The 27686-nt window shown below is 42.3% G+C and overlaps 1 protein-coding gene across 1 annotated transcript in view; it reads right to left on the bottom strand.

Moving 5' to 3' along the window:
• The window catches only part of LOC136866377 (putative fatty acyl-CoA reductase CG5065), a 101864-nt gene extending 75787 nt beyond the window's left edge, over positions 1 to 26077 (bottom strand). The window contains exon 1 of the mRNA XM_067143275.2: positions 25862 to 26077. Within this exon, the coding sequence (XP_066999376.2) occupies positions 25862 to 26077 (216 nt within the window). The remainder of the gene's footprint in view (positions 1 to 25861) is intronic.
• Positions 26078 to 27686: the final 1609 nt, after the last annotated feature.

Below are 27686 nucleotides of genomic sequence, written 5' to 3'. Positions count from 1 at the left end.
GTAATACCGATTCTAAGAGCACATTACTCGATTCTACTCGATTCCGTCGCTAGCCCATCACTAATTCCGAGCAAGCGATGCAGTACGTGCCTCATAATGCTATCTCGATGTCGTATAGTGACGTCAGGCGCATGAGCTCTTTGTCTCGAGGCAGTGCTGGGAAACGTATCGAGAGCTCTCGACGCATTTCGAGCAACTGATGCAGTCCATGACTCGTATTCAGTTCGCGCTGGTTCCCGGTGGCGAGTGGACGTGATTATCGGTGCTAGCGTATTAATCGGTATAGTGTGCGAGTAGGTTCGGTGTTGGTAAGGTGTTCAAGTTTCTTCGCTTCCTTGGGAGTGGTGTGGGAGTCTTGTGAGTAACTATATGTATTAATTTCTCAACTCCCTCCGAACCTCATGGCGGAGTCGAGTGGTGGACAGCGTATGGAGGAGTCAATTGAGGTAGATAGTCGTGAGTTCTCTTTGGATAACACCCTCGTGTTAAATGACCCACCCCCACCTGATAGTAACCGTGCTCCCTCTCCTAAAGTTGATGTGTATTCTCTGAAACCTGACACACAGACATATGATGAGACACATACGGGACCCTACGTAGTATTTGTGGAGGCCATTGCTGATGGTAAGAAATTGGGCAGCATCCATCCCATGGCTTTGGGAAAAAAAATTTATGATCGTAAATTTGAGGGTGTTACTCAAATTGCTCGGCGAGGTCGCCATAGGATCCAAATTGAGTTTAATTCACGAACAAAAGCTAACGATTTTCTCACCAACCCTATTTTAAAGGAAAAAAACCTTAAAGCGTTTATTCCTTCTGCGTCAATCTATAAGATAGGCGTTATTCGAGGGGTTGATAAAGATTTATCGGTCGAGGAACTTTGTAAGGTTGCTGAATCAACTGCCCCATTAGTCGAAGCACAGCGAATGAACCGACGCTCCTTTCAGGATGGCCGCGTCAGTTACATTCCAACTGGTACCATTAGACTCACGTTTCGCAGCCAGACTCTCCCTGCTTTCATTTCCATCTACCGGGTTCGTACCCAGGTCGAACCATTTGTTTTCCAGCCGACGATTTGCCGGCGATGCCAACGATACGGCCACACCAGAAAAAACTGTAGGGCTCAACACCCTCGATGCGCTAATTGCGCACATGAACATGAAACTACAGAATGTAAGAATTCTACCCGACGTTGTCTCAATTGTTCAGGAGAACATTCCGTAGGTTCCCTTCAATGCCCAGAACAAAAACGGCAACAGGAACTGAAAAAACAGCAGGCGTTGGCCGTCCCTCAGTTATCCTCAGAGTCCTTTTTTACTCCGACAGCCAATAGATTCAACCCCCTTTTGACCTTACACAACTTTCCTCCGCTTCCGAGCACTTCGTCGTTTCCTCAACCCCAGCCGCCGAGAAAGCGAAAATTTACGGCGGTTGTTTCATCGCCTCCACCTAGTCCGGATCGTTCGCCAGGTTACGATGTCAAGGGATATCGTGCTCTTCTCAAACAGCCTCCCTCTGTCACCGCTGCTATACATCCTATACCTTCCATATGGAGGACGAACCTCCCGGCCACTTCCAGGCATGTAGATTCTACTGTATACTCAAAGCAAGACAGTTCCCGGGCCTCGAACCCGGTATCGGCTACCATTACAGCTATTTCAAACAAACTCTCTGCCTATGTCCGGGCGGCTGAAAACGATGCTAAATGGTCTAAAATGCTCCTCACCATGCAAGAGGAAGTTCAGTCACTACTCCATTCATTAGTATCATTTATATCGTTACATGATCATTCTTCAGTGGAATGCACGGAGCGTAGTTCACAAGAGACATGAAGTATTCTTACTCATTGATTCTTACAAACCTCATATCCTTTTCCTTAGTGAAACTTGGTTGGCTCCGGCCAAACATTTTCATATACCCCATTATACTGTTATTCGTCATGACAATTATGGTTTTGACGGGGCGTGTATTTTGGTCCATAACAGCCTATCATACTCGTCGGTATCATTAACGTATAAAATACCTGGTACACAGGCGGTCGCCATTGTGATCAACAACATCCATTTTATTTCCATCTATTTCCCCCCGAGAATTCAAGGCACTTATGCTGATTGGGCGACTTTTTTCTCACACCTGCCGCACCCCTTTCTTCTGGGGGGCGATTTAAACGGTCACCATCGGAGTTGGGGATGTGACGTTTCGTGCCCTAAGGGCAATAAAATAGCTAAATTAGCGGCATCACATCATTTACGGATTTTGAATGATGGGTCACCTACTCGCGTTACCCCCCCCCCTTCTACAAATAAAAGTGCTGTGGATTTAACTATCTGTTCGAGTAATCTGGCGCACCGTGTGGAATGGGAGGTCGTCAAGGACACCCATTCCAGTGACCATTTCCCTATCTTTATTGGGTTGGCTGACGGTCTCCCCGCCGCTCAACCCCCGGTTAAAGTAAGCAGACGAATGCGCAACTTCAATTCTTCTCAGTTTCAACATTTTTTAGCCCACAAGTTTGCAGCCTTAGGAGATCAACCGGTGTCCTACAGTTCCTTCACAGCTATTATCACTGAATATCTCGATCTCTACCATCCACTACAACCATATTTCCCACCTAAATCTATCGTTTATGCCCGCTGGTGGGACGCGGAATGCACCGCCTTAATATCACGCCGGAAAGCAGCATTGCGCTCTTTTCGACGTTTGGGTACGTTCCAATCTTATTTACATTATAAAGTCATAGTAGCACAATCGAAAAAGGTTTTTAATGATAAACGCCGCCGAGCTTGGAAAACATTCATTGCCTCGTTAAATAGGCAGACACCGTCCAAACATATATGGAGAGCAATCGCTGGTCTATCGAACCGCCTCCTTAATCCACCGTCTACTATACATTTCAATATGGATGCTTTGATAAACTTATTTCATCACCTCACGCCGGATTCGGTAGACCCTCAGTATGGTTTCGTTATCCCTCCTAGTTCCAATACTTTTTCGTCTCTCATGAGCCCAATTGACATAGACGAATTAAATCTGGTTATCAATACTTCCAACAATTCGACACCTGGACGGGATGCGATTTCGTATTCCGTATTAAAGCAACTCCCCCTTCTAGCTAGGCAACATTTACTTCACATTTTCAATCATTGCCTTGAGAAGGCTCGAACCCCTTCCACATGGAATGACTTTTATCTAGTACCCCTGTTGAAACCAGGTAAAAATCCTCTCCTCACTGATAGTTACCGGGGTATCTACCTGGGCCAATGCCTTAGGAAACTTTTCCAAAAAATTCTTCTGGAACGCCTCAAATGGTCTCTCGATTTTTATAACCTGTTACCAAAATATCAATTTGCCTTCCTCCCGGGTCGTTCTGCCTCTGATGCCATTCATATTTTGGTTACAGATATCAGTTTAGCACGCTGTCGGAAGGAACCTTTGTTGGCAATTTTCTTTGACTTACGGGGAGCATATGATCATGTTGACCTAAAAATTTTACTCCAAAAATTGCTAAATTATAATTTTCCGCCGCTCTTTATTAATCTCCTTTTGAATATGCTCAGGCACAGATCACTTCAACTCAAACACTTCCCACAAATCTCAGCACGTCTGACCTCTACGGGGCTCCCTCAGGGGGATATCCTAAGTCCTATTCTCTTCTCAATTTATTCGATGTCCCTCGAGAACATTATTACACGCAGAGCACGTATGATCCAATTTGCTGACGATCTCGTGATATATCTCAGTCTTCCACAACTTGACGAGGTTTATAAGTCATTACATCTGACGTTACTGGATTTTGGAAAGTGGCTCCATGATCATAACTTAGAGGTATCTTTTGCCAAATGTCGTGCGATGATTTTCTCTTGGGCTCGGCGTACAGATCACCCGCCTATTCGCTTCCAAGGGTTTTCGATCCCGATAGTCCAGTCTACTAAATATCTTGGTATTTACCTTGACCGGAAATTACTATGGCACTCTCACATCAAATACCTGGTGGATAAGTCCTTTCCAAAAAAATCACTCTTTGTTGCCCTACGACATAGATCTTGGGGATCCGATCCTAGTACGATGCTTCTGTTATATCGTAACATTCTTCGATCGTCTTTGGATTATGGCTCGGGGTTTATCGACACGGCGGCCAAGACCAAACTTAATCACTTGGATTCACTGCAAGTACAGTTTGTTAAACTTTGTCTTGGGGCTCTACCATCTTCCCCCAACAATGCCACCCTGGTTGAAGCTGCGGAATTCCCCTTAAATCTGCGGCGAAAATTGCTAGCAACCAAGTTTCTTCTACGGACTTTATCTCTAAACTCTCACCCTCTCATCCCTAAATTATCTTTGTTCGTTCGCTATTATCAAGATATGGGTACTCCGTTACACAGATTCCCCGCGCTGGCTTGGGCTTATTGGAAATTTAGCTATCTTCGCAACTCTATTCTGCGTAACCCGTCCACAGCTAACTACATCTTTCCCTTTCAGGCAAACTACTATGTCCCTGACATGATACTCCCCACGTCAGGGGAGGTCCCATCTTTTGGCCCGGCCCGGACACAAAGTGCTCGGAAATATGTCCATCACATTTTGGCACAGGATGTTCACACATTAGCACCAGTCTTCTATACGGATGGGTCCAAAATTTGTACCCCTCCCCCCCAGGTGTGGGGGCGGCCTTTTTCTCCCCAGATCTTGTTCTAGGTAAACAATTCTCCCTCCCGTCGGAGACTTCTATCTTTACGGCTGAAGCTTTTGCCATCCGTCAAGCCCTCTTATACGTTAAGTACTCCCGCCTCGAAACTGCCACTATTGCTTCTGATTCCTTGAGTGTACTTCAGGCTTTACACAATCCCAATTACCGCTCTCATTGGTACATTCAGAATCTCAGAAAAATTTGTTTCGATCTTCATCAACGAGGTAAACAGATTAAATTTATCTGGGTTCCGGGTCATTCCCATATCGCTGGTAATGAACAGGCTGATCGTTTAGCTCAGGCTGCTGCGCATGGTCAGGGTGTGGCGTTTTATTTGATGTTGCCCTACATGGAATTTTGGAGCGGTTGTTGCGAGACTCTACGACAGATTTGGCAGACTGAGTGGAGTAACCCCGCGTGTCGAAAAGGACGGAACTTATTCACAATTCTCCCGAATGTCCCACGTTCTCCGTGGTTTACAAAACATCCTTATACTCGACGTCATATTACGAATCTTGTCCGTTTGCGGCTTAACCACATGTGCACGCCGGATCAATTATTTCGGATGAAGTTGGTCGCGTCTAACCTCTGTCAGTGTCGAACGTCGATTGCTACCATTAATCATCTACTTTTTCAATGTCCGTTACTCGAAATTAGTAGGCGTAAATGGTTACAACCTTTTTTTCGTACACACTTCGCGTTACCCACTCAATTGACGTGTTGGATACTCGATCCCACGCCTGCTACGGTAACTGCCCTCTCGAATTTCCTTTATGACACTAATTGTTTACTGTAGGTTCGGTGGTGTTGTTTTTCCTTTTCCCCTTATGTGTCGACCTGGTCTTGTTTGTGATTGGTAGAAGTCGCCAAGTATCGGTCACTCTGGCGTGAAGTCTAGTACCTTGTGTCCTTGTGCTTTTCCTGTGTGGTAGATATGTAGTTGAATTCCTTATTCCCTTTTTTACATTTTACATATTCTTTTTCATCTTCTCCATCTTTTGGGTTTGTTTAGAGGATGCGTGGCTGGGTATACCGCTCCCAAGCGAAGCCCATTAAATTATACGATCAAGACAAGACAAGAAGACATGACTCGTATTCCTATCTCAAAGTTTAAATCGGGACATCATGCGCATGCGGTATGTTATCCCTCGACCAGTGGCGGTTTCTGGTATAGCGCAATGGAGCAATGAACCTCCAGTTTATATCAAATTGTAATCAACTACGTAATTTTCATAACTCCCTTGTCAATCTCGAAGCTCCTGCTAAATCCCTCTATCCGTAATATGCTCGTACTGGCTTTCAATTCATGCGAGCTGCGCAAGGTCTGTGGCTGGATACTTGTCTGGAATGAACCCCCTTGCAAAGCGATCTCTCCGTCCGTACATAGGCGAAGGGAGTAGCGAGGTGCGGGGGGACGAAAGCCAGCACTAAGGCAAGACCAGGATATCGCAGAAACGGATCTCTGTTCTTTACGCATGCGCAATAGGCCACTGTCTCAAGACTAGCTAGTCGTGTTGTTGGGGTTGGGGTATGTGCCTGCCATCTGTTGGCCTTACGGGAATTTGACTAGGCAACAGAGAATAGTGCACGTAACTAGCGCTAGTGTTGAAAAGCATCGTTATTACCAAAAGTCACATTAAACTGTCAAATTCCAATTAATATCTTGTCCCAAATATATCATTACTTACTAAACACCTATTAATTTGCCTTCTTTGGAATAATTACCTTTTGGAGAGAAACTTAACTCAAAAATCATTGAGGCAAAGAATAGCGGCAAGGTAATACCAATGAAAACTTTTAAATATAGTTGTTACTATTCCCATGACACCGGAAGCAGAAAGGTGTTTCTCTACCCTGAAGAGAATAAAGACTTTCTAGCGCAGCACAATGACCGAGGATAGACTTATTGCTCTTGCTATGTTGTCAATTGAAAGGAACTTTGTTCGAGACTCTGCGGACTTCAATGAAGCAGTTATTTCTTATTTTGCATGTGGTAAAACTCGGCATGTAGGCCTACCGTATTTTCTGCTCCTTTCGTATTTGATCATATTTCTAGAAATGTCATCTTAGTTTAGGAGGTTACGGCCCACGACGGAAGAGAAGCTGGCGGAGATGGGGAGAGGAGAGGTTGGGGGGGGGGGAGGCAATTTTTTCTTCTTTTGAACCCCCAGTGATGAAAGTCACGCGCCGCCACTGCCCTCGACTATAGCCTACTTCGCCTGTTGATCAACTACTGACGTCTCCGAAAACCTTAATAAGTAGTTAGTGGGACGTAAAGCAAATATCATTATAACAACTAATGACGATACGCCAACTACGGTACTTTATAATCTACTCGCAGTCAACTTCCCTACCTGTACTTCCTGCATTTTACTTAACCATTGTCCGCTTCCGTGGCGAAATGGTTAGCGTACTGGCGTTTCGTCCAAGGGTCTCTGGGTTCGATTCTCGGCTAGGTAAGATATTTTATCCTTCATTGATTAGTTCCTATGGTTCGGGGACTGGGTTTGTGAAATAAATAGTAATGAAGAGTGTGATATATTTTTAACATTTTATTGAAACGATGTCTTTTACGACGTATCGAGTTGTGTAATAATTTGAACAGAAAGTAAAATATACCGGTAATGGCATATACTGCTATATGTGTGCATGTATCCGATGAGGGACTCGTTCTCGGGTTAAGTCTCCTTCTGGACTATCGATACTTATATGTAAGTATGGTAACAAGTAGATCGTTTCCTTGAAAAGGATCATTCAAGACCAGCCACAATATTATCGGACCTGAAGGCACATATACAGGATGAAGCCGAACTCCATCGACAAATTTTCGGAAATTGTTCAGGGAAACCTTCTGTGTATATTAGTATAAGGTACCCGTGGTCTCCGGTGTTTCGTTATAGAGTAGAACCGGTAATTAAATGATGATTTATTCGGTTTTATTACCGCAAACAAACTTATTTCTGTTAAAATACCTTGACAACAGAGAAAAGGCCTGCAGTATTCAATAACCAAAACGTACAACACAAAACTGAGAGAAGCAAAGCCTGTAATATGTAATAAACAAAACGTACAATACAGAACACAGAGTAGTGCGATAACCCTCTGTCGAAACACATACATCTTTATCCCAGTGTGTTCAATATGTTCTGTCAGTGCACCTACTGTTTTAAAGGTAACAATTCCATGTCGTTGGCTTCCAGCACGTTAATGAACTCCTGCGGGACAAAATTCCCACACCCAGGCGTCTGTCAAGAACTAGCATTTAGGACGGACGTAACACAACATTATTATGAGTACTATTTTCAGTGCAATACAGATACAAAGCTAACTGATCTGATGACATGGCCACGAGGTAATCAGGTTTGTTTACATTATGATTGGTGTATATTGCATGTGTTGGAGTGGAAGAGATTTTATTATCTATTGGTTATTTTGTATATTTAGTAACGTTACAATTAATTAATTCTATTAGCGATCTGGTTGTTTCTGCACGAACAGGTGTGTGTTTGGTAGCCGAAACTCCGATGGCAAAACAAGAACAAACAAAAATATTTGAAGATAAGATTCGAACCGCTACAAAACGTAGCGGAGGATAATGCCTGACGATGATATTTAGCCAACTGAGCCACGCTAACAGCTCGAGTTCAATCTTTACTAATCATTTCTGTTTCTGCTATATTCGTCCTGGCTGAGGTTCAATTGGAGCGTGCCTCGAGATGCATCGAGAAAGTGACGTCAGGCTCGAGTATCTCAAACGAGAGTTATGCCCATCTCTACGTAGATCTCGAAGATGCATCGAGAGTGGTGACGTCAGTCTCGAGTATCTCGAACGAGAGCTTCGCCCACCACTATTGGTAATTAATAATAATAGTATTGCAACCAAATGGTCATGATATATACACTTAAATACACTTAGATGTATATCACTAATAGTGATAATATGCAGTCAATGCTTGCAAAACATGATCAGTTATTTACACAGTTGTGTCAAGCTTCCTTTTCTATGGACACATTCGATAGCATGGTATATGCCGCATCGTTGGTCACAGAAGACACATACGCAACCCGGTCCTGACTTGTGAAATTCCATGGTTCTGCATACCTTATGGTGGAACCCGTGTACGGCAAACCTGGTCACTGTATGCCTCAGGTCATATCCACCACGTGTCCAGTCCCTGTTTAACATCGCATCAGTTGAGTAAAACTCGTCCCATATCATAGCCCTCTTTGCTTGCAGTTCTTGTAGCAGCTCTCTGTAACTCCTTGTCGCTGAGAGTAACAATCTAAGTCTTATGTCTTCAATGAAGTACGTCTCCTTTGCCAGAACGTATACTAGCCTTGATAATGTATATTTAGAAACGCATAAAACTCTCTTCAAGAATCTAGCCTTCAAACTTTCCAGCTCTTGCAGTTGTCTTTTTGAGAGGTGTTCCCATATTAGCTCTAGACCATATATGGCTGTTGGAACAACTTTCGTATTAAACAGAGCCATGGCTGTCTCCAAAGATAGCTGTGGAAGATGTTTAATATCACTAATGCTTCGTATAGCTGCGATGATTCTCTCCTTTAGGTGTATTGTGAATGTTGTTCCTGTTACCTGTATTGTGATCCCTAGATATTTGTACTGGTTACTAATTCGTAATTTTTGTCCTTTGCACAGGATGTAATCGCCTCTAGATAATTTTCCTCCCCTCCTAAAAACAACCAATTCTGTTTTGTTTGCATTAAGGTCCATTTTATTATCTTCTGCCCATTTCAAAATTAAGTCCATGGCAACTTGTAGTTCCTCTTTACTCTCAGACGCAATAGCCATGTCGTCCGTATATATGTACGCGTTAACCTTTCGTGTTTGCTTCTTAATTTCTTTTATTGCATCCTGTGTGAAGATGTTAAACAGCAGAGGGCTTAGTGGGTCCCCCTGTAATACCCCATTTGTCTGCCGAATCCATCTTGATGTGCAGAGATTGTCGCTTATTTGGATATAGTTCTCCGCAAGTATGTTGGCAACTAGTCTAGTGAGCCAGGTACGACCGATGATTTCCTCTAGTTTTCTAACAAGTTTCTGTCTATCTACTGTATCAAAAGCCTTGGAGTAGTCAATAAATATTACGAACATTTTGCCTTGCTTTTCTCTGGTTGTTTCGTGAATATCTTGGAGGAGGCATTCCACTGCCATCAGAGTCGATCTCCCGGCTCTAAATCCGAACTGTTCGTCAGGGAGAAGCGGGTCTGCTATTCTATTGATTCTCTGGGTTATCAGTTTGGTTAGAATCTTGAAAGCTGCTGATTCAAGAGCCACTCCGCGATATGATTCCGGTTTGTTTACTTCTCCTTTCCCTTTGTGTAGCATCTTAACGACTGATTTTCTCCATACATTTGGAATGTTTCCTGTTTCCAGACACTTGTTCATCAGCTCTAGCCATACTGTTTCTAGGTAAGGGAGAGATGTCTTCAGAAATTCGTTGTAGAGGCCATCTGAGCCTGCCGCCTTGTTAGATTTTGCACTTGAGATCACTTTCCTTACTCCTTCCTGAGTGAAAGGACTGCATGGTTTAACTTCTCCTTCCATTGTAGGTGTTAAGCCCCGTTTACATAGTATATTTTCCATGTATACCTCCCAGATCTCCATTGGTATGTCTGCTGGGAATCTTGGTTGGCGCGGGCGCACTGCTTTGTACGGGTTTTCCTTGATTTCCTTCATTAGCGCCTGATATTGAGCTTCTATGTAACTGGCTTTCTTATCCTTTAAAAGAGTTTTATATGTCTTTCTAGCGGCTTGATATTCTGCTAAGTGGACGGCGTCCATACTTTGTCTGGCTACTCGCATTTTCTTCAAAGTTGCCTGTCTTACTTGGAAGCACTCACTGTCGAACCATTCTTTGGCTTTGCGATTACCATTCCACGATTCGGTCGCTTCTTTTATGTAGTCCTCTATGAGAAGTGCCGCTTCATCGATCTTTCCTGCTCTGATTTCTTGGAGCATATGCTCAGTTTCATTTGAGTTTTCCTGTAGTAGAGATACATTTAGACATCTCTTTAGTTTCTTTTCATTACTATGTCTTGTCTCTATAGCTGGACTGCAGTACACGTTTGTGATCACTGGAATGTGCTTTCTTATTAGTGCGCCATCAGTAGTTGTGAGAAGAGTTTGGGACTGCACCTCTATGCCCTTTACCAGGACTAGATCTATTGCGCTTCCTCCGTTGTGGCAGATGTATGTTTGTGTTTTCCGGTCATTCACTAATGTTAGTCCTACTTCAGTTAAGTATTCCAGAACTAACTCTGTTTTTCTGCTTGGTCTGTCTAAGGGGCAGTTAAAATCACCTGCTAAAATTACATTGGGGTTGTTAGTAATACTATCAAATGCTTTCTGAATGTTATCTATTATATCTACTGAGCTGCAATCCGGTCTAAAGTATGCGCAGATGATGACTCCTATTCTTGTTCTTACTACCACTAGGTCCTCGTCCGTCATTAGCACATGGAACGGGGATAACCTTGGCTTGATTAGACAATGCACGCCCCCTGATGGTCTTCCCCTGGTGTGTTTCTCGGCTGGAGCAAACGAGCTAGAAAGAGTCCTCTTTCTAGCTCTTTCTAGCTTGTTGGTAATTGCCAACTGTCGGCACAAACCTCTACGGAGCCGCGAGGTTGGAGGTGAAATAAAGAATTCGCTGTGTTGTGAGGAGCAAAATGAAGCCTGAGACCAGGTGCGGGAACAAGACCACTTAACGCACGTTTAATTGCACACTTTGTGGACCTACTTGCGTGAAAGTAAACTAGGACCATACGCGACATGTTTCAACTCATCAACGATGTAGTAGTTGCTTTCATTTTCCAGTATTACTGTTACATACTGTACAAAGTTTTTCTCATAAACAAAATATATTACATGAAGGAGGTACTCGTATAAATGTCGGTATTATATCAAATTGATCTAGTAGCAAAAAACAACAGGAGATAAGGCAATAATAGTAGACTAAATTATAATAAATTTATTTAATAAAACATGTTAGGCTTTCACGGCTAGCGTGAAATTCTATGTAGGCCTACTGGTATTTTGGGCTACAACTAATTAATGTTTAACCATAGCAATTAATGAAACAGTGACATTTTCTCATCAAAGATCTTAACTGGCAATAAGTTACTACAGGCAGGACTCGACATTAACTCTGAAGAACAAAGAACTTCGGAGTTTCAGAAGCAACAAACGAAGCGGAAGTGCCTCCTTCCCTCTCACTCTGAGGCATATACAAGGATCATATAAGAGAAATAGATCCGTCACTCCTGTATAATAAAGTTGACTGAGAAAACAGGTCATGGAAGCTACAGTGGCCACTTTCTCTCTGCCAACATAAGGAAATAAATCCCACGATAGTACCTCGTAGTAAACACGATGATGATAGTTGTTACTTTGTTAAAATTTTAATTGTGATAGAGATAATGATTGTATTTCGGTAGGAAAGTTGTATCTAAAGCTTCTCTCGTGTCTTTTACTTGAAAAGTAAATTGCAATTACCGTATTTGTATGTTGGCAATACTGTTATAACGTAGCTTGTATCGTTGTTTCACCGTTCGCATTTTAATGTAAATTTACATCTATTAAGTGATAAATGCAACATTGATTACTGAAAATGTTAATGCAATTCATATAAAACCCCAAAACGCCCATACTTGCCTAAATCACGATCTAACATAACCTCATTCTTTCGTTCGTTCATTCGTTCGTTCGTTCGTTGAACCCTTCCCACGACTTTTATGTATGGGAATGGAAAACACGAGAAGGAAAGGGTGAAAGTAAAACACAGCATAATGCACACAGTTTATATTTTGAATTTATTTATTCCAAACAGCAGGTAAGAAGCACAATCACACAGACGTTTACTCGCAACAGCTAGGTAGTTCAATGTGAAGTACGTTCATGATCATAATACTATTTCTTCACATTAAGAACGCGCATAATTATAATTTCACACCATACTCTCAAAAAAATGGATCAAAAATCTCGTTCAATGCGAAAGAATCTCAACAAATTTTCGTCTAACAAGCACTATTACATACCGTACGACCAAGGTCCCTTCGCGCGCAACGATAACGGTGTTGTTTTGAATTTGCTGTACCACGCAACTGAATGTGTAATGCCAACCTCTGCCTTCTAAATTAACCCTCTAAAAGAGAATTTTAGTTTTCATTAGTTGGCGGAGATCGATTGGCCCATCTCAGAACTGCTTCGGACGCTCCCTATGAAGTGTCACCCCCCTGGGCATATAGACTCGCTTTGTGGGTTGCTCGTCCTTGAATGCTCTGTTCCCACCCCTACACATTCTTATTCTTTCCTCGCAGTCAAATTGGCGAAAGCTACATAGTACAACTGTTCCATCAGAGATGGCGCAGTAATGGCCATGAAAACACATCGCCGATAGACCATCAGTGGCCCGGCCCTTCGACTGTTGATTCTGTGCCTCGTATACTTTCTCAGTGAACGTGTCTGTCAAGTTGTTTATTGTGAGTGTTGTGTTTGCTTCGCTGTAACATGCGCGACTGTGTGAATTGTGTTATTTAATATTGTGAGTTTTTTAAAAAAAAATATAACAATGTCCAAGCAGAGACTGTACAATGATGACTACATTAAATATGGCTTCACAGTCGTTGAACGGAACGGAATACAACAGCCTGAATGCGTAATCTGCCCCTGTGTTCTAAGTAACGATGCGATGAGGCCTGTGTGTTTTGAGAGACATTTAAACACGAATCATTCAGGCTTAAAAGACAAACCCACAACCTTTTTTTTTAACTAAACTCAACTCACTAAAACGTATGAAATTAGATTCATCAGGTACTTTTAACCAAGAAAATGAGAAAGCAGTGAAAGCATCATATGAACTAGCTCTTCTGATTGCCAAAGACAAGAAAGCACACACAATTGGGGAAACATTAGTAAAGCCATGTACGTTGTTAGCCGCAAATATAGTTTTAGGTGAAGCGAGTCGTCAGAAATTGTCTAAAATTGCTCTTTCTGATAACACAATGAAGTGCAGACTTCAAAAACTGTTAGAAGACATTAAAATGCAAATTTTTGATGAGATGAAAACATCTCCAGTGTTTTCAATTCATTGTGATGAAACTACTGATGTGGCCCATTGTTGTCAACTGATTGTATATTGTCGATTTGTCGACAGTGGAATTTTAAGAGAAGAAATGTTACTCTCCCAATGTTTGAAAACAACTTCCAAAGCTTGTGATGTGCTTTCTTCCATCGGTAGTTTTTCCAAGAACAAGGACTTTCCTGGGAAAATGTAGTGGGTATAAGTACGGATGGTGCACCTGCTATGATTGGGTCACGTTCTGGGTTTCTTAAATTGGCCAAAGATAAAAATCCAAACATCATGGGAACCCACTGTATAATTCACAGCCAGGCTTTGGCGGCCAAAACCTTGCCCCAAGATTTTAATAACACTCTAAAAGTCGCTATGAGAATTGTGAACTCTGTGAAGACAAGTTCTCTAGAGACAAGATTGTTTGAAGCCCTTTATGTTGACCTTCAAGCCGATCACAAAACTCTTTTTTTCCACACAGAGTTTCGCTGGCTATCAAAAGGGAACATGTTGGCTCGGCTGAATTAAAGTCTGAAGTTGAAATCTTTCTTCTTGGTGAAGGTAAGAACGATCTGTATGAAGTGTTTACTGATGCAAATTTTATCGTCTCATTGGCATATCTTCGCTATTTTTTTTTTTTTTTTTTTTTTTTTTTTAAGCTTTGAACAGTTTGAACTTTAAGCTCCAAGGCAAAAAATCCAATATTATGCTTGCTTATGATGCCATCAGAGCTTTCCTGGAAAAAATACAGTTATGGAAACGGCGGCTTCAGTTGAACAAATTCTCACCCTTTCACCGCCTTAATGAAATTTTGCCGGAAAATGAACGTGATCGTAATAAACTTAAGGTGCAAATTCAGTCACATTTGGATTCCCTGACACAAGAATTCAATTTCTACTTTCCTGATATCTCGTCAGGTGAATGGTCCTGGATGTTAACAAGAAATCAGTTTACCATTGACATTGAAGCACTGCCAGCACAACTTCAGGAAGAAGCCATAGATTTGAAGTGTGATTCAAAGCTAGAAGATGATTACAAAATATTCGGACTGGGCGACTTTTGGGTAAACTGTCTTGCAGTGTATCCTGAAATTGCCAAAGTAGCATTGCGTGTCATTGTTCCATTTTCAACGACATAATTTTGTGAGTCAGGATTTTTAACGCTGAGTGTCATAAAAACAAAGCAGCCTTGTCGGCTTGACGTTGCAAGTGATCTCCGCTGTGCTCTGTCAAATATCAAACCAAACATATCGAATCTCACTAAGAGAAAACAGTGTCAAGCCTCTCACTGACGTTTGTTGACTAATGTAAGGATTTATTGTAAAAGTGTGTTCTTTGTATTATGCTAAAATGAAGTTAGTATGCCATAGGTATAAAGCGCATACTTCATATTATTTTTTTCATAAATAATTGATAATGGAATAATGCATTATGTAGTATCATTAGGTTAGGTCTATATCCTCCACGTCAGTTTATCGAGAGGTTGTAGAAGCGAACGGGGGAGGGGGCCGCGATGACTACCCGTATCTGAAAAAGGGGGCGTCAGCTGGCAAAGGTTGGGAACCACTGACTTAGATAATCGTTGTACCGTATCTTCTTCTTAATCTACTTACCCTCCAGGGTCGGTTTTTCCCTCGGACTCAGCGAGGGATCCCACCTCTACCGCCTCAAGGCAGTGTCCTGGAGCTTCAGACTCTACGTCGGGGGATACAACTAGGGAGGATGACCAGTAGCTCGCCCAAGCGGCCTCACCTGCTATGCCGAACAGGGGCCTTGGTGGGGGATGGGAAGATTGGAAGAGATAGACAAGGAAGGAGGAAGGAAGGAAGCAAGCGGCCTTGGCCTTAAGTTAGGTACCATCCCGGCATTTGCCTGGAGGAGAAGTGGAAAACCACGGAAAACCACTTCCAGGATGGCTGAGGAGGGAATCGAACCCCCGACCTCCTGAGGCTGAGTGGACCCCGTTCCAGCCCTCGTACCACTTTTCAAATTTCGTGGTAGAGCCGGGAATTGAACCCGGGCCTCAGGGAGTGGAAGCAAATCACACTAACCACTACACTACAGAGGCGGACCGTTGTATCTTCACGATGTGTAAAAGACTCGACTAAGCGTAAATACAAGGCACGTGCTATGACTTTGCTGTCTGTTCATCCACCCACTCCGTAAATCAATGGCGTATCGTAACCCTGATAACGAGGTGTGCTGCTAGTGTCCTTCAGAAAATTTACATTTACAATCATTTTTCAATAATTCGATTATTAATTCATTCACATATTCTATTTCACACGGTATGTACGGATACATTGTAATTATTCAAGTCAGTTACAAGCATTCTAATAATAATAATTTAATATTATTTTGTATTGTTTTCTGTCATAGAATTTCACCATTTATTATTTATTACGCACACCATCTCATTTCATTCTGTTAGGATTGATCCAAGGGCACCCATACCCGGGGTCAAGGGGTCGTGGCCCTCCTTGTGCTCAGGCGGCTAGGACTATACAATTCACCGGTGGTCCAAAACCCGTTAGAGGAGAGATCCTCACTTGGACTATGTGCAAGTAGGGCAGCATCCTGCTTCATGAATTTACCGAGCTCAGAACACTTTAAGCAAGCCTCGGACCTATGGGAGTAATGGAGTCCCACTCCCATTTGACAGGCGAGGGACTCTTTGGAAACAACTTGGCGAACGAAATGGAATTCGATGGGGAGCTATCAATATTAATGGGGCTTATGGAAGAAAGAAGGTAGAACTGGCTGAGTCAGCAAAGAGGATGCATCTCGATGTGCCAGGAGTAAGTGATATTCGGGTAAGAGATAGGAGATTATAAACTGTACTTGACGGGTGTTAGAAAGGGAAGGGCAGAGTCTGGAGTAGGGCTCTTCATCAGGAATACCATTGCACGCAACATAGTTTCTGTTAGGCACGTAAATGAGCGAATGATGTGGGTAGATTTGTCAGTTGCAGGAATTAGGACTAGAATTGTGTCCGTATATTCACCATGTGAGGGTGCAGATGAGGATGAAGTGGACAAGTTTTATGAAGCATTGAGTGACATCGTGGTCAGGGTCAACAGCAAGGATAGAATAGTGCTAATGGGCGATTTCAATGCGAGAGTTAGGAATAGAACTGAAGGATACGAAAGGGTGATTGGGAAATGTGGGGAAGATATGGAAGCTAATGGGAATGGGAAGCGTTTGCTGGACTTCTGTGCTAGTATGGGTTTAGCTGTTACGAATACATTCTTCAAGCATAAGGCCATTCACCGCTACACATGGGAGGCTAGGGGTACCAGATCTATAATAGACTATATCTTAACAGACTTTGAATTCAGGAAATCTGTTAGGAATGTACGAGTTTTCCGCGGATTTTTCGATGATACAGACCACTATCTGATCTGTAGTGAACTATGTATCTCTAGGCCTAGGGTAGAGAAAGTGAAATCTGTCTGCAAACGAATAAGGGTAGAAAATCTCCAGGACGAAGAAATTAGACAGAAGTACATGGATATGATTAGTGAGAAGTTTCGAAGAGTAGACAGTAAGCAGGTTCAGGATATAGAAAGTGAATGGGTGGCATACAGGGATGCTGTAGTAGAAACAGCAAGGGAATGCCTAGGAACAACTGTGTGTAAAGATGGGAAAAAGGCGAACATCTTGGTGGAATGATGAAGTGAGAGCAGCTTGTAAAGAAGGCTTATCAGAAATGGCTCCAAACAAGGGCTGAGGAAGGCAGGGATTTGTACGTAGATGAAAGAAACAGAGCGAAACAAATAGTTGTTGAATCCAAAAATAAGTCATGGGAAGATTTTGGTAATAACCTGGAAGGGCTAGGTCAAGCAGCAGGAAAACCTTTCTGGACAGTAATAAAGAAACTTAGGAAGGGAGGGAAAAAGGAAATGAACAGTGTTTTGAGTAATTCAGGTGAACTCATAATAGATCCCAGGGAATCACTGGAGAGGTGGAGGGAATATTTTGAACATCTTCTCAATGTAAAAGGAAATCATCATGGTGGTGTTGCAAACAGCCAAGCTCATGGGGAGGAGGAAAATGATGTTGGTGAAATTATGCTTGAGGAAGTGGAAAGGGTAGTAAATAAACTCCATTGTCATAAGGCAGCAGGAATAGATGAAATTAGACCTGAAATGGTGAAGTATAGTGGGAATGCAGGGATGAAATGGCTTCATAGAGTAGTAAAATTAGCGTGGAGTGTTGGTAAGGTACCTTCAGACTGGACAAAAGCAGTAATTGCACCTATCTATACTGCTAATAATAAGAGATGGTTTGTGACATTTCGTAGAGGGAGGTCCGTTTACTGCCTGCCGAGGCGGGATAAAGGGAGTGGCTGTGTGGTTGCCATGGAAACGAGCGTGGGGCGACTGCGGTTGCCATGGAGATAAAACTTCTGGGAGGCTCGTCTTGCTGGGAGTTGCCAAACCTCTCACTTCACTTGTGAGCTAGATCTTGTTGCAAGCAGTTCAGTGTGAGTGGCCGTTAGTAAGTTTCTAATTGTATTTTAAATACTATTTACGTACGTACGCACGTGCAATCATTGTATTTATATTTTGAGTACGATGAATACTCCTCGAGGGAGAGGGAGGCCCAGGACTCGTCCACCTCGTGAAAAAAATACCGCCGGCCATGGTGTGACAATTCATCACCAAGGAAGAGAAATGATATGTGCTGCAAGAGAATTCTTTGAAGAGGAGGCTACGAGTTTATCGGAAAGGAATGTTCCCTTAATTCCATTCCAGAGCAAAATTTGTTCTATTTGCGACCAGTTCCATTACAGTGGAAAACAAGTATGTGAAGAAAGACCAGTTCTTGTCTCATTTGCGATCACTGTAAAATTTTCAGCAGCCTGTCAGGGTTTCCCAACTTTAACGCAGCAAGGGGACTGCTAATTAAGGCGTAGCTTTATATAATGGAAACTCTTACAGAAATTTACGGAAAAGTGAGGATGTTTGGTGACAAGGGTTTGTTTTACCGCTGGATTTACGTCGCAGCGACACAGATAGGTCTTACGGCGACAATGGGATAGGAAAGGCCTTGGAGTGGGAAGGAAACGACCCTGGCTTGTTGTGTTTGTTGTGAAAATAGCAAAACCACGGAAAACCATATACAGGGCTACCGACAATGGGATTCGAACCCACTATTTTCCGAACGCAATATATTCTCTTCGCGCTATCATTATAGAATCGTCATTTTTTCAACTTATTGTAATCTAAACATTTTTTTAACATTAAGTTCAGGAATCTTGTACATCTAATCGAAGCGTACAGACAAAAATTATAATTTTATTTATATAGATGAAAGTAGACCGAGTGGCCGCGCGTTTTAACGCTCTGTGGCTATGGAGCCAAGCTCTGCATTCGGGAAACGCGTGGGTTCGAATCCCTCCGTCGGCTCTTCTCAGAATAGTTTTCTGTGGCTTAATATCTTCACTTCCAGGCAAATGCTGGTACAGTTCCTATCCATAGGCACCCCTTACCCAATTTTATTCACCATAACACATTTCGTCTTCATTAGCTCCTCAACTGAGGTTGATGCCAGGAAGGGCATCCGGCAGTAGAAACATACTGTGTAAATTAATTAGGAAAACCATCTTCAGGGCTGCCGACAGTGCGGTTCGAACCCACTATCTCCCGAATACTGAATACTGGCCGCACTTAAGCGACTGCAGCTATCCAGCTCGGTAAATAAAAGGTTTATTTGAGTCCTGTTTATTCCCTGTCAATCCCAATATAAACGCATCAGTCTCAAACGGTAAATATAAGTAATTTAATGACTTTCAACATACGATTCGTAAGATTCCCAGTTTCGCCAGTTACTTGAGGGATGTCTTCCTGTACTAATCCTTCAGTAAGGATTTCCCTCACAGCAACTTGACTGTATGTCACTGATAAGAACCTGATTGTATAAGAGTGATCGCAAATGGGACGACACCGCCTGGCCAGGCAGTCTACAACAGATCACAGTGGTCAGAATGACGGAGAGAACAAGTGAGCCGGAAGCGAGGGGTAAGAGCATGTACAGAAAGGAATGCTGGAATGTGGCAACATCGTGAAATGCCACGTGCAGTGCTCCTCCCTCCAACCTTACCTGTCAGACGCCATCTCTTCTTATTAGCAGTATATAAACAAGGGAACACGAAGGATTGCAACAACTATCGAGGTATCTCATTGATTAGTATACCAGGCAAAGTATTCACTGGCATCTTGGAAGGGAGGGTGCGATCAGTCGTTGAGAGGAAGTTGGATGAAAACCAGTGTGGTTTCAGACCACAGAGAGGCTGTCAGGATCTGATTTTCAGTATGCGCCAGGTAATTGAAAAATGCTACGAGAGGAATAGGCAGTTGTGTTTATGTTTCGTAGATCTAGAGAAAGCATATGACAGGGTACCGAGGGAAAAGATGTTTGCCATACTGGGGGACTATGGAATTAAAGGTAGATTATTAAAATCAATCAAAGGCATTTATGTTGACAATTGGGCTTCAGTGAGAATTGATGGTAGGATGAGTTCTTGGTTCAGGGTACTTACAGGAGTTAGACAAGGCTGTAATCTTTCACCTTTGCTGTTTGTAGTTTACATGGATCATATGCTGAAAGGTATAAAATGGCAGGGAGGGATTCAGTTAGGTGGAAATGTAGTAAGCAGTTTGGCCTATGCTGACGACTTGGTCTTAATGGCAGATTGTGCCGAAAGCCTGCAGTCTAATATCTTGGAACTTGAAAATAGGTGCAATGAGTATGGTATGAAAATTAGCCTCTCGAAGACTAAATTGATGTCAGTAGGTAAGAAATCCAACAGAATTGAATGTCAGATTGGTGATACAAAGCTAGAACAGGTCGATAATTTCAAATATTTAGGTTGTGTGTTCTCCCAGGATGGTAATATAGTAAGTGAGATCGAATCAAGGTGTAGTAAAGCTAAGGCAGTGAACTCGCAGTTGCGATCAGCAGTATTCTGTAAGAAGGAAGTCAGCTCCCAGACGAAACTATCTTTACATCGGTCTGTTTTCAGACCAACTTTGCTTTACGGGAGCGAAAGCTGGGTGGACTCAGGATATTTTATTCATAAGTTAGAAGTAACAGACATGAAAGTAGCAAGAATGATTGCTGGTACAAACAGGTGGGAACAATGGCAGGATGGTACTCGGAATGAGGAGATAAAGGCTAGTTTAGGAATGAACTCGATGGATGAAGCTGTACGCATAAACCGGCTTCGGTGGTGGGGTCATGTGAGGCGAATGGAGGAGGATAGGTTACCTAGGAGAATAATGGACTCTGTTATGGAGGGTAAGAGAAGTAGAGGGAGACCAGACGACGATGGTTAGACTCGGTTTCTAACGATTTAAAGATAAGAGGTATAGAACTAAATGAGGCCACAACACTAGTTGCAAATCGAGGATTTTGGCGACGTTTAGTAAATTCTCAGAGGCTTGCAGACTGAACGCTGAAAGGCATAACAGTCTATAATGATAATGAATGTATGTATGTATGTATGTATGTATAATGTTTTATTTCTTGCATATAAAACTGTGATTGTAGGTTCTATTTTTATCTTCGAACACTTGATTTATGCTAAGCTCTTGTCTTGGTCGGCCCATTTCTTTAGCTAATAATCTGTTTTCGTAATTAAGCGAATTTGTTTGTAAGTAGCTCACTTAATTCATTTTAAAAACACTTATGCTCGCACAGGAATACACTCAGATACATCACAATAATCTTCACACACTTTTCAGACTTACAATGAACATCGACACCGATGGACACGATCAATGTAACAGACGTACAAGGTAACACAGGTTTGCTACAAACACTACTTTTGCGCGCGTTAATAATACATATGCCAACAAGAAAGTAGCCGGGTGCTGTCTAGTAGGCTGTAGAAGAAGTAAGTTCAAAATACGAACTAGTGCTGAAGTGTCATGTCGTAGAAATACTGTGACCGGTTCAATGGAATTTGCCATAACCCCTTTCACCCCTCACAGCTCGCAGAATGAGAGGATTATGTTCAGGTATAAGAACGAGTCGGTCCCATCCAGGATTAGACCTTTACTATGTTGCCTAGTTTAGTCCAGGGCTGCTAGAACAAGAACAACCATGGTGAATCATAGCATCTTGAACTCACTGAAGATGCTCGTGACACTAATCGGGCATAATGTTGTTCTGATTTTTATAATAGTTTTAATCGGTGGAGGGGCACGTGACCATGTGACCTAAAGGCAGAACCGCGCCTGCCCCACCCCACCCCACAAACTATCCTATGGGCGCCCTTGGATTGATCTTATACATTTATGATATCTACTACAAATTGTTGCCAAAATGCATATAAACACACCGACAAAATATTAAAATCATAGCAGTTAGCTTGATACTGCTCCTGGCCAGTTGGCTAAAGCAGGGAAAGATAGTGTGTTATTGCTACAGGGAGCTATACGGGACTGAAACCGCACGCAAGGCAGCGTTATTTCTCGGCGCGGTACGCATCTCCCAACCCGGTTGTAGAACAAAGCGAGTTTGTTCTCAACTCACTTTGTTCTTTGTTACAACGGTCTATTGTTCATGATATTACGACGACATTTCCAATGAGCATACTTTGAGGGTTTTGAAAACTCCTGTCGAGCATTACTGATTCATTTTACGATGCATGTAGAAATAGTGAGAAAAATAAGAGGTGAATCACGGAAATTTCTGCTGCAAGATGACGTTGAGACAGCCTGCTAACCAACATCCACATTGTTTTATGAATTTTTATCGTATATTAATGATTCGTCGTCGCCACTCAGCAAGTGTTTTGCTGGTGTTTCCAGTAGCGGCGATTAGGAGGGGGCCCCCTCCCACTTTGTAGAGAAAACCTTACATATTTATTCCATTTTAGCCAGCTGAAACTAGGAATCATATGAATGATTAAAAAAGCAATTTATACTGTACACGTCCTGTTGTCTTATGAGGTAATTCTTTCGTTAAATTTCTTTAATTCTTAACAAAATGATTAACGGAAATACGCACAAAATAGTTTTCGCCGTGGCTAGCTGATCTGCATAGCACTTCAGCAAGTAGCGGAGACTCGCGCAGCAGCGTACAGTATAACATGTTCTGTGAGGAAGGGTAGTAGGGGGTAATTATTTTGCCAGGGTCATGGACACTGCGGTATGATTTACCCGCTTGCCGCGCGCATTCGTCAGTCTCGCAGTCTCTTTAGCGTCTGTTAGTCACTTACAAAGGGGCATTCCCTACTCGTCACCACCGATTTCGCTCAAATTTATAGAACATGCAGGGCTTGGCCAGAAATGAAAGTACCCAAAGTGGGAACTCCAGATGGCCAAGCGTATAGAGAATAAAAATAAAAATGTTGACGCGGCTCTCGCACCGTATAAGCCACTTACGTTAGTGCGCACGCCGAGCACTTGTTGGCGTAGTAGTAAAAACTCGGACTGGTAATTCGATGGTCGTGGGTTCGACTCCCCGTGTGGAGACTGTTTTTTCTGTCAACTTTTATATTATTCATTTTCCATTTACGCAAAGAGGTGAATAATTCATTTTATGTATTTATTCATACGCAAAAGGCATAGGAAAGGTGAAAAAATTGGGATTTCATTGTCATTGTCTACCTGCGCCAAGAATCTGTTGTTTGTGTACAGCCGCCAGGAACAACCTTCACTTGTCAGGTGAAAACGAATCTTACAGCAAAACGGGTCCACCTCTGTGGTGTAGTGGTTAGCGTGATTAGCTGCCACCCCCGGAGGTCCGGGTTCGATTCCCGGCTCTGCCACGAAATTTGAAAAGTGGTACGAGGGCTGAAACGGGGTCCACTCAGCCTCGGGAGGTCAACTGAGTAGAGGTGGGTTCGATTCCCACCTCAGCCATCCTGGAAGTGGTTTTCCGTGGTTTCCCACTTCTCCTCCAGGCGAATGCCGGGATGGTACCTAACTTAAGGCCACGGCCGCTTCCTTCCCTCTTCCTTGCCTATCCCTTCCAATCTTCCCATCCCTCCACAAGGCCCCTGTTCAGCATAGCAGGTGAGGCCGCCTGGGCGAGGTACTGGTCATACTCTCCAGTTGTATCCCCCGACCAAGAGTCTGAAGCTCCAGGACACTGCCCTTGAGGCGGTAGAGGTGGGATCCCTCGCTAAGTCCGAGGGAAAAACCGAACCTGGAGGGTAAACAGATGATGATGATGATGATGATGATGACAGCAAAACGACTATTCATGTTTATGGCACATTGCCCAAGGAGGGGAGATAGCCAATAAAGGAGAAAAAATAAGAATTTCTGTTTGAACACATCGGGAAAGTTCGCAACTCCAAATTTTCTATAATTGTGCGTCCTATACACCTTTTGCATATAAATAAATAAAATAAATTAAAATAAATAAATAATATACAAATTGAGAAAAATATTCACCACACGGAGAGTCGAACCCACGAGCATCATCGAATTATTAGTCCAAGCTCTTACCGCTACGCCAACTACTGCCCGGCGAGCGCATTAACGTAAGTGGCTTATACGGTGCGAGAGCCGCGTCAACATTTTTATTTTTATTTTCTACGCGCTTGGCCATCTGGAGTTCCCACTTTGGGTACTTTCATTTCTAGCCAAGCCCTGGATGTTCTATGAATTGGAGTGAAATCGGTGGTGACGAGTAGGAAATGTCCCCTTGTTAGTGTGTAGTCAATTACTAAAAAACTTTTAATTGTATAATCTCGCCGTAAGTCTATTTAATTGTAATTCATGTGTAATACTGTTCCTTTGGTGAAAGGTTTACTATATGGTATTGAATCAAAATCTGAAAAGAAAGAAAAACTATTATTACCGCACTTAAGTTGGTAAACTGTCAACCTTCACCTCTCTGTTGAATTACTCCCAGAGAGCATAAGAAACTGACCACTTTGTAACTTTTATTTTTATTTTTAAGTTTTGATGTATATCCCCCCGCCCGCCCTCCACCATCCCCTCGCAAACCCGTTACTTTTTGTTGTCTGTAAATGTTTTGCCTTCCCCACCCCCACCCATTTCTTATTCCCAATCGCTGGGTGTTTCGTAGTGAAAGCTCCTGTAACACTAAGTATCAGTAGCGTAACCAGGATCAGCCGATGGGATGGGGTTTTTAGTTAGAAAATGGTGATAGAACACAATGAAGGTGCTTGTGCGTGTGTGACGCACGCATGCAAGACTTGCCGTTATAAGAAGCCTTGTAAATATTGTAAGTAATGGGTAACCAACTGTAATTATCATAACTTATGTTTACCACCAAATCTGTAAAAATTGTGAATATCCTAATAACCCACAATAAAGCATAAAAAACCCGGGGGAAATGGATATATTTTGAAATATAAAGTGTAAAAACTCTAAAGTGTAACAATGCAAAATCAACTGTAAAATTGGCTAAAAGATCACCACTAACTCTGTAAAAGACAATGTAAAAACTCAAAATCATATTGTAACCCTGTCAAAGCAAAATGTAAAAACATATTGTCAATCAATTGAAAATCCAATAAGGCACTTAGCCATGAGGTCGGGGCCCCCTCCAAGCTCCGTCACCGGAACAAACCCTCATCCCCCCTCATCCAACTCCATCAATCCACCAAACCCGCCGAATCTCCTGGCCAGAGAAAAGGCGTCACCTTCTAGTTGGCCCGCCCCTCTCCTTCGGGGAGGGGAATGAACACCTTTCCTAGGTCTTAGGTCCGTTATAAGGACAACTACAAGTATAACTACAACTATAACTATAACTACAAGTGAATTGTGTTGATATTCAGATTGCAGTACACTATAATATCTTCCATTAAAATACAGAACAACAACAGTTTTACAGCGAATGGTATGTTGAATTTACAATCTAAAATCCAACTTTCGAGGCTTCTTAGAAAATAGATTCAAGAAATCTGTTGGTTCTATAATTATGCCTCTGTTTATTTAGCTTATCTTTTATTGTCAGTTTATGTTTATTTTATTTTTGTAAAATTTCCATGAGGGTGTCTAACCCCCAGTAACCCCCACCCCATGGCTACGCCCCTGCTAAGTATACGGGCATACGACACATCATTAAGTGAAGAACAGATGGTGTCTTACCGGAGAATTGATGAGTTCAGCAAGGCGGGAAGCTACATCTAGGCCCCTCTTCGGTCTCATCAATAGGTAGATGTTCTTGATACCAGGGCACGACCATAGCAATTTCTCCACCAGCACCTTGCCCATGAAGCCCGTGCCGCCCGTCACGAACACGGATTTGTCGTGAAAGAACTGGGCTACAGACATGTAGTCGGAAGTTGGTGGGACTGACACCATATTAATAGATGTTCTGTCTATGAAGCTGACTGCTGCTGTTAAGTGATTCTGTCACTTCTGTAAAGACGACAAAATGATCATTACATTATTTTCAGCGTAAGAAGTAGGCCCACATAATGATTCATGTAAACTGTACCTTTAGGGGAATTATCACTGAAATGTTTGAATTTTTTTGGACAAAAGACAGTTTTGTTTTATTCATAAAATTATAGTCCATTTCTTCCTCTATCAGATAAGGGTATCAGTTAAGTCGCTCCACCATTTTTAAAGCCCTTAGCGACCATTTAAAAGGAGAGTGCTATGTATTTAAAGGCCTACGACATGCCTTGAAGCAACACAATATGTTATGATATTGTGGCTCAGGCCAGAAAGAGAAGCCGTGATCAAGAGAAAATGAGAAGGAGGCACCAGAAGTCGCAGAAAATATCAAAGGAAGAAAGAATTAGTAGGTCTGAAGGGGAGACATATACTGAAGGGCAGTTATGAAGTGCGTAGATACTCTTTTGCTTTTTTCTCGCTTTGAAAATTTTCAATATTTTCCTTAGTACAAAATGTTCCTTGCGATGCAATTATTATCAGAATTTGTTTTAACTTGGTGAGATTGTTCTAAAAGGTACAAGTATTTAAATTTGTAATGGGTTTTAAAATACTTCAAATTTTAATATAAATTTTGATGTTCAGTGTTGGATTAATATTGAATTTTTAAAAATTAGAAAATAAATGTCAAACATTTCTAGACAGAATAGTATTCATCTGATACTAAAACCCATTACTATTTCTACATACATTAGGCAAATGTCAACAAAATTTCACCTTGTTAAAATGAAAACTATTACCGGTACGGAAGGGCCTATTTTACGGGACTACTGTTAAGAATAAAAAATGGTAATACAGCTACACACCTCTAATTTGATAAGGTAAGGTAAGGGTGTATTCTGCCCGAAGGCAGATCCGAACCTCCGCAGAAGTGTGCCTGAGCCGGAGTTTACGTACGGTACGGTGGCCAGTCCCTTTCCGCTCCTCCATTCCCTTAACCCCCACCAACAGTGCGTGGCAACCCATCCAAATCTTGACCACGCCCAATGTTGCTTAACTTCGGAGATCTAACGGGATCCGGTGTTTCAACACGGCAACGGCCGTTGGCCAAATTTGATAAAATACGTGTTTAATTGTAGGTACCTAAACGCAACAACTAAATTTGGTAAAAATCGAATAAAAATTGTAGAAGTTTCAAAATTCAATCCTAACTCCCCTTCAAAAACCTATATTTGATTAATTGCATCGTTTATCCTGTTGATATTTCTTGATGATTGCAGTATTCTTGCATCCATCTCTTGGCACAGGCCAGGGCAAACTGCAGCTTACACCGAAATCTCAGTTTCATTGGAACCTGCTGAGGTATGGGTGGAGCTGAGAAATATTTGAATCATCACAAATAGTGCGTCCGGATTTGTGGATTACCAGGAAGTGAAAAGGTTGAATTCTTTTTCTGGAGTAAATTATATCTCGTCCGCCTCTGTGGTGTAGTGGTTAGCGTGATTAGCTGCCACCCCCGGCGGCCCGGGTTCGATTCCCGGCTCTGCCACGAAATTTGAAAAGTGGTACGAGG

This window comes from Anabrus simplex, chromosome 1, assembly GCF_040414725.1.
Source record: "Anabrus simplex isolate iqAnaSimp1 chromosome 1, ASM4041472v1, whole genome shotgun sequence".
In the NCBI taxonomy this organism is placed as follows: domain Eukaryota; kingdom Metazoa; phylum Arthropoda; class Insecta; order Orthoptera; family Tettigoniidae; genus Anabrus; species Anabrus simplex.
The sequence above is the reverse complement of the archived record's forward strand: the minus strand, read 5'-3'. Positions and strand labels throughout refer to the sequence as shown.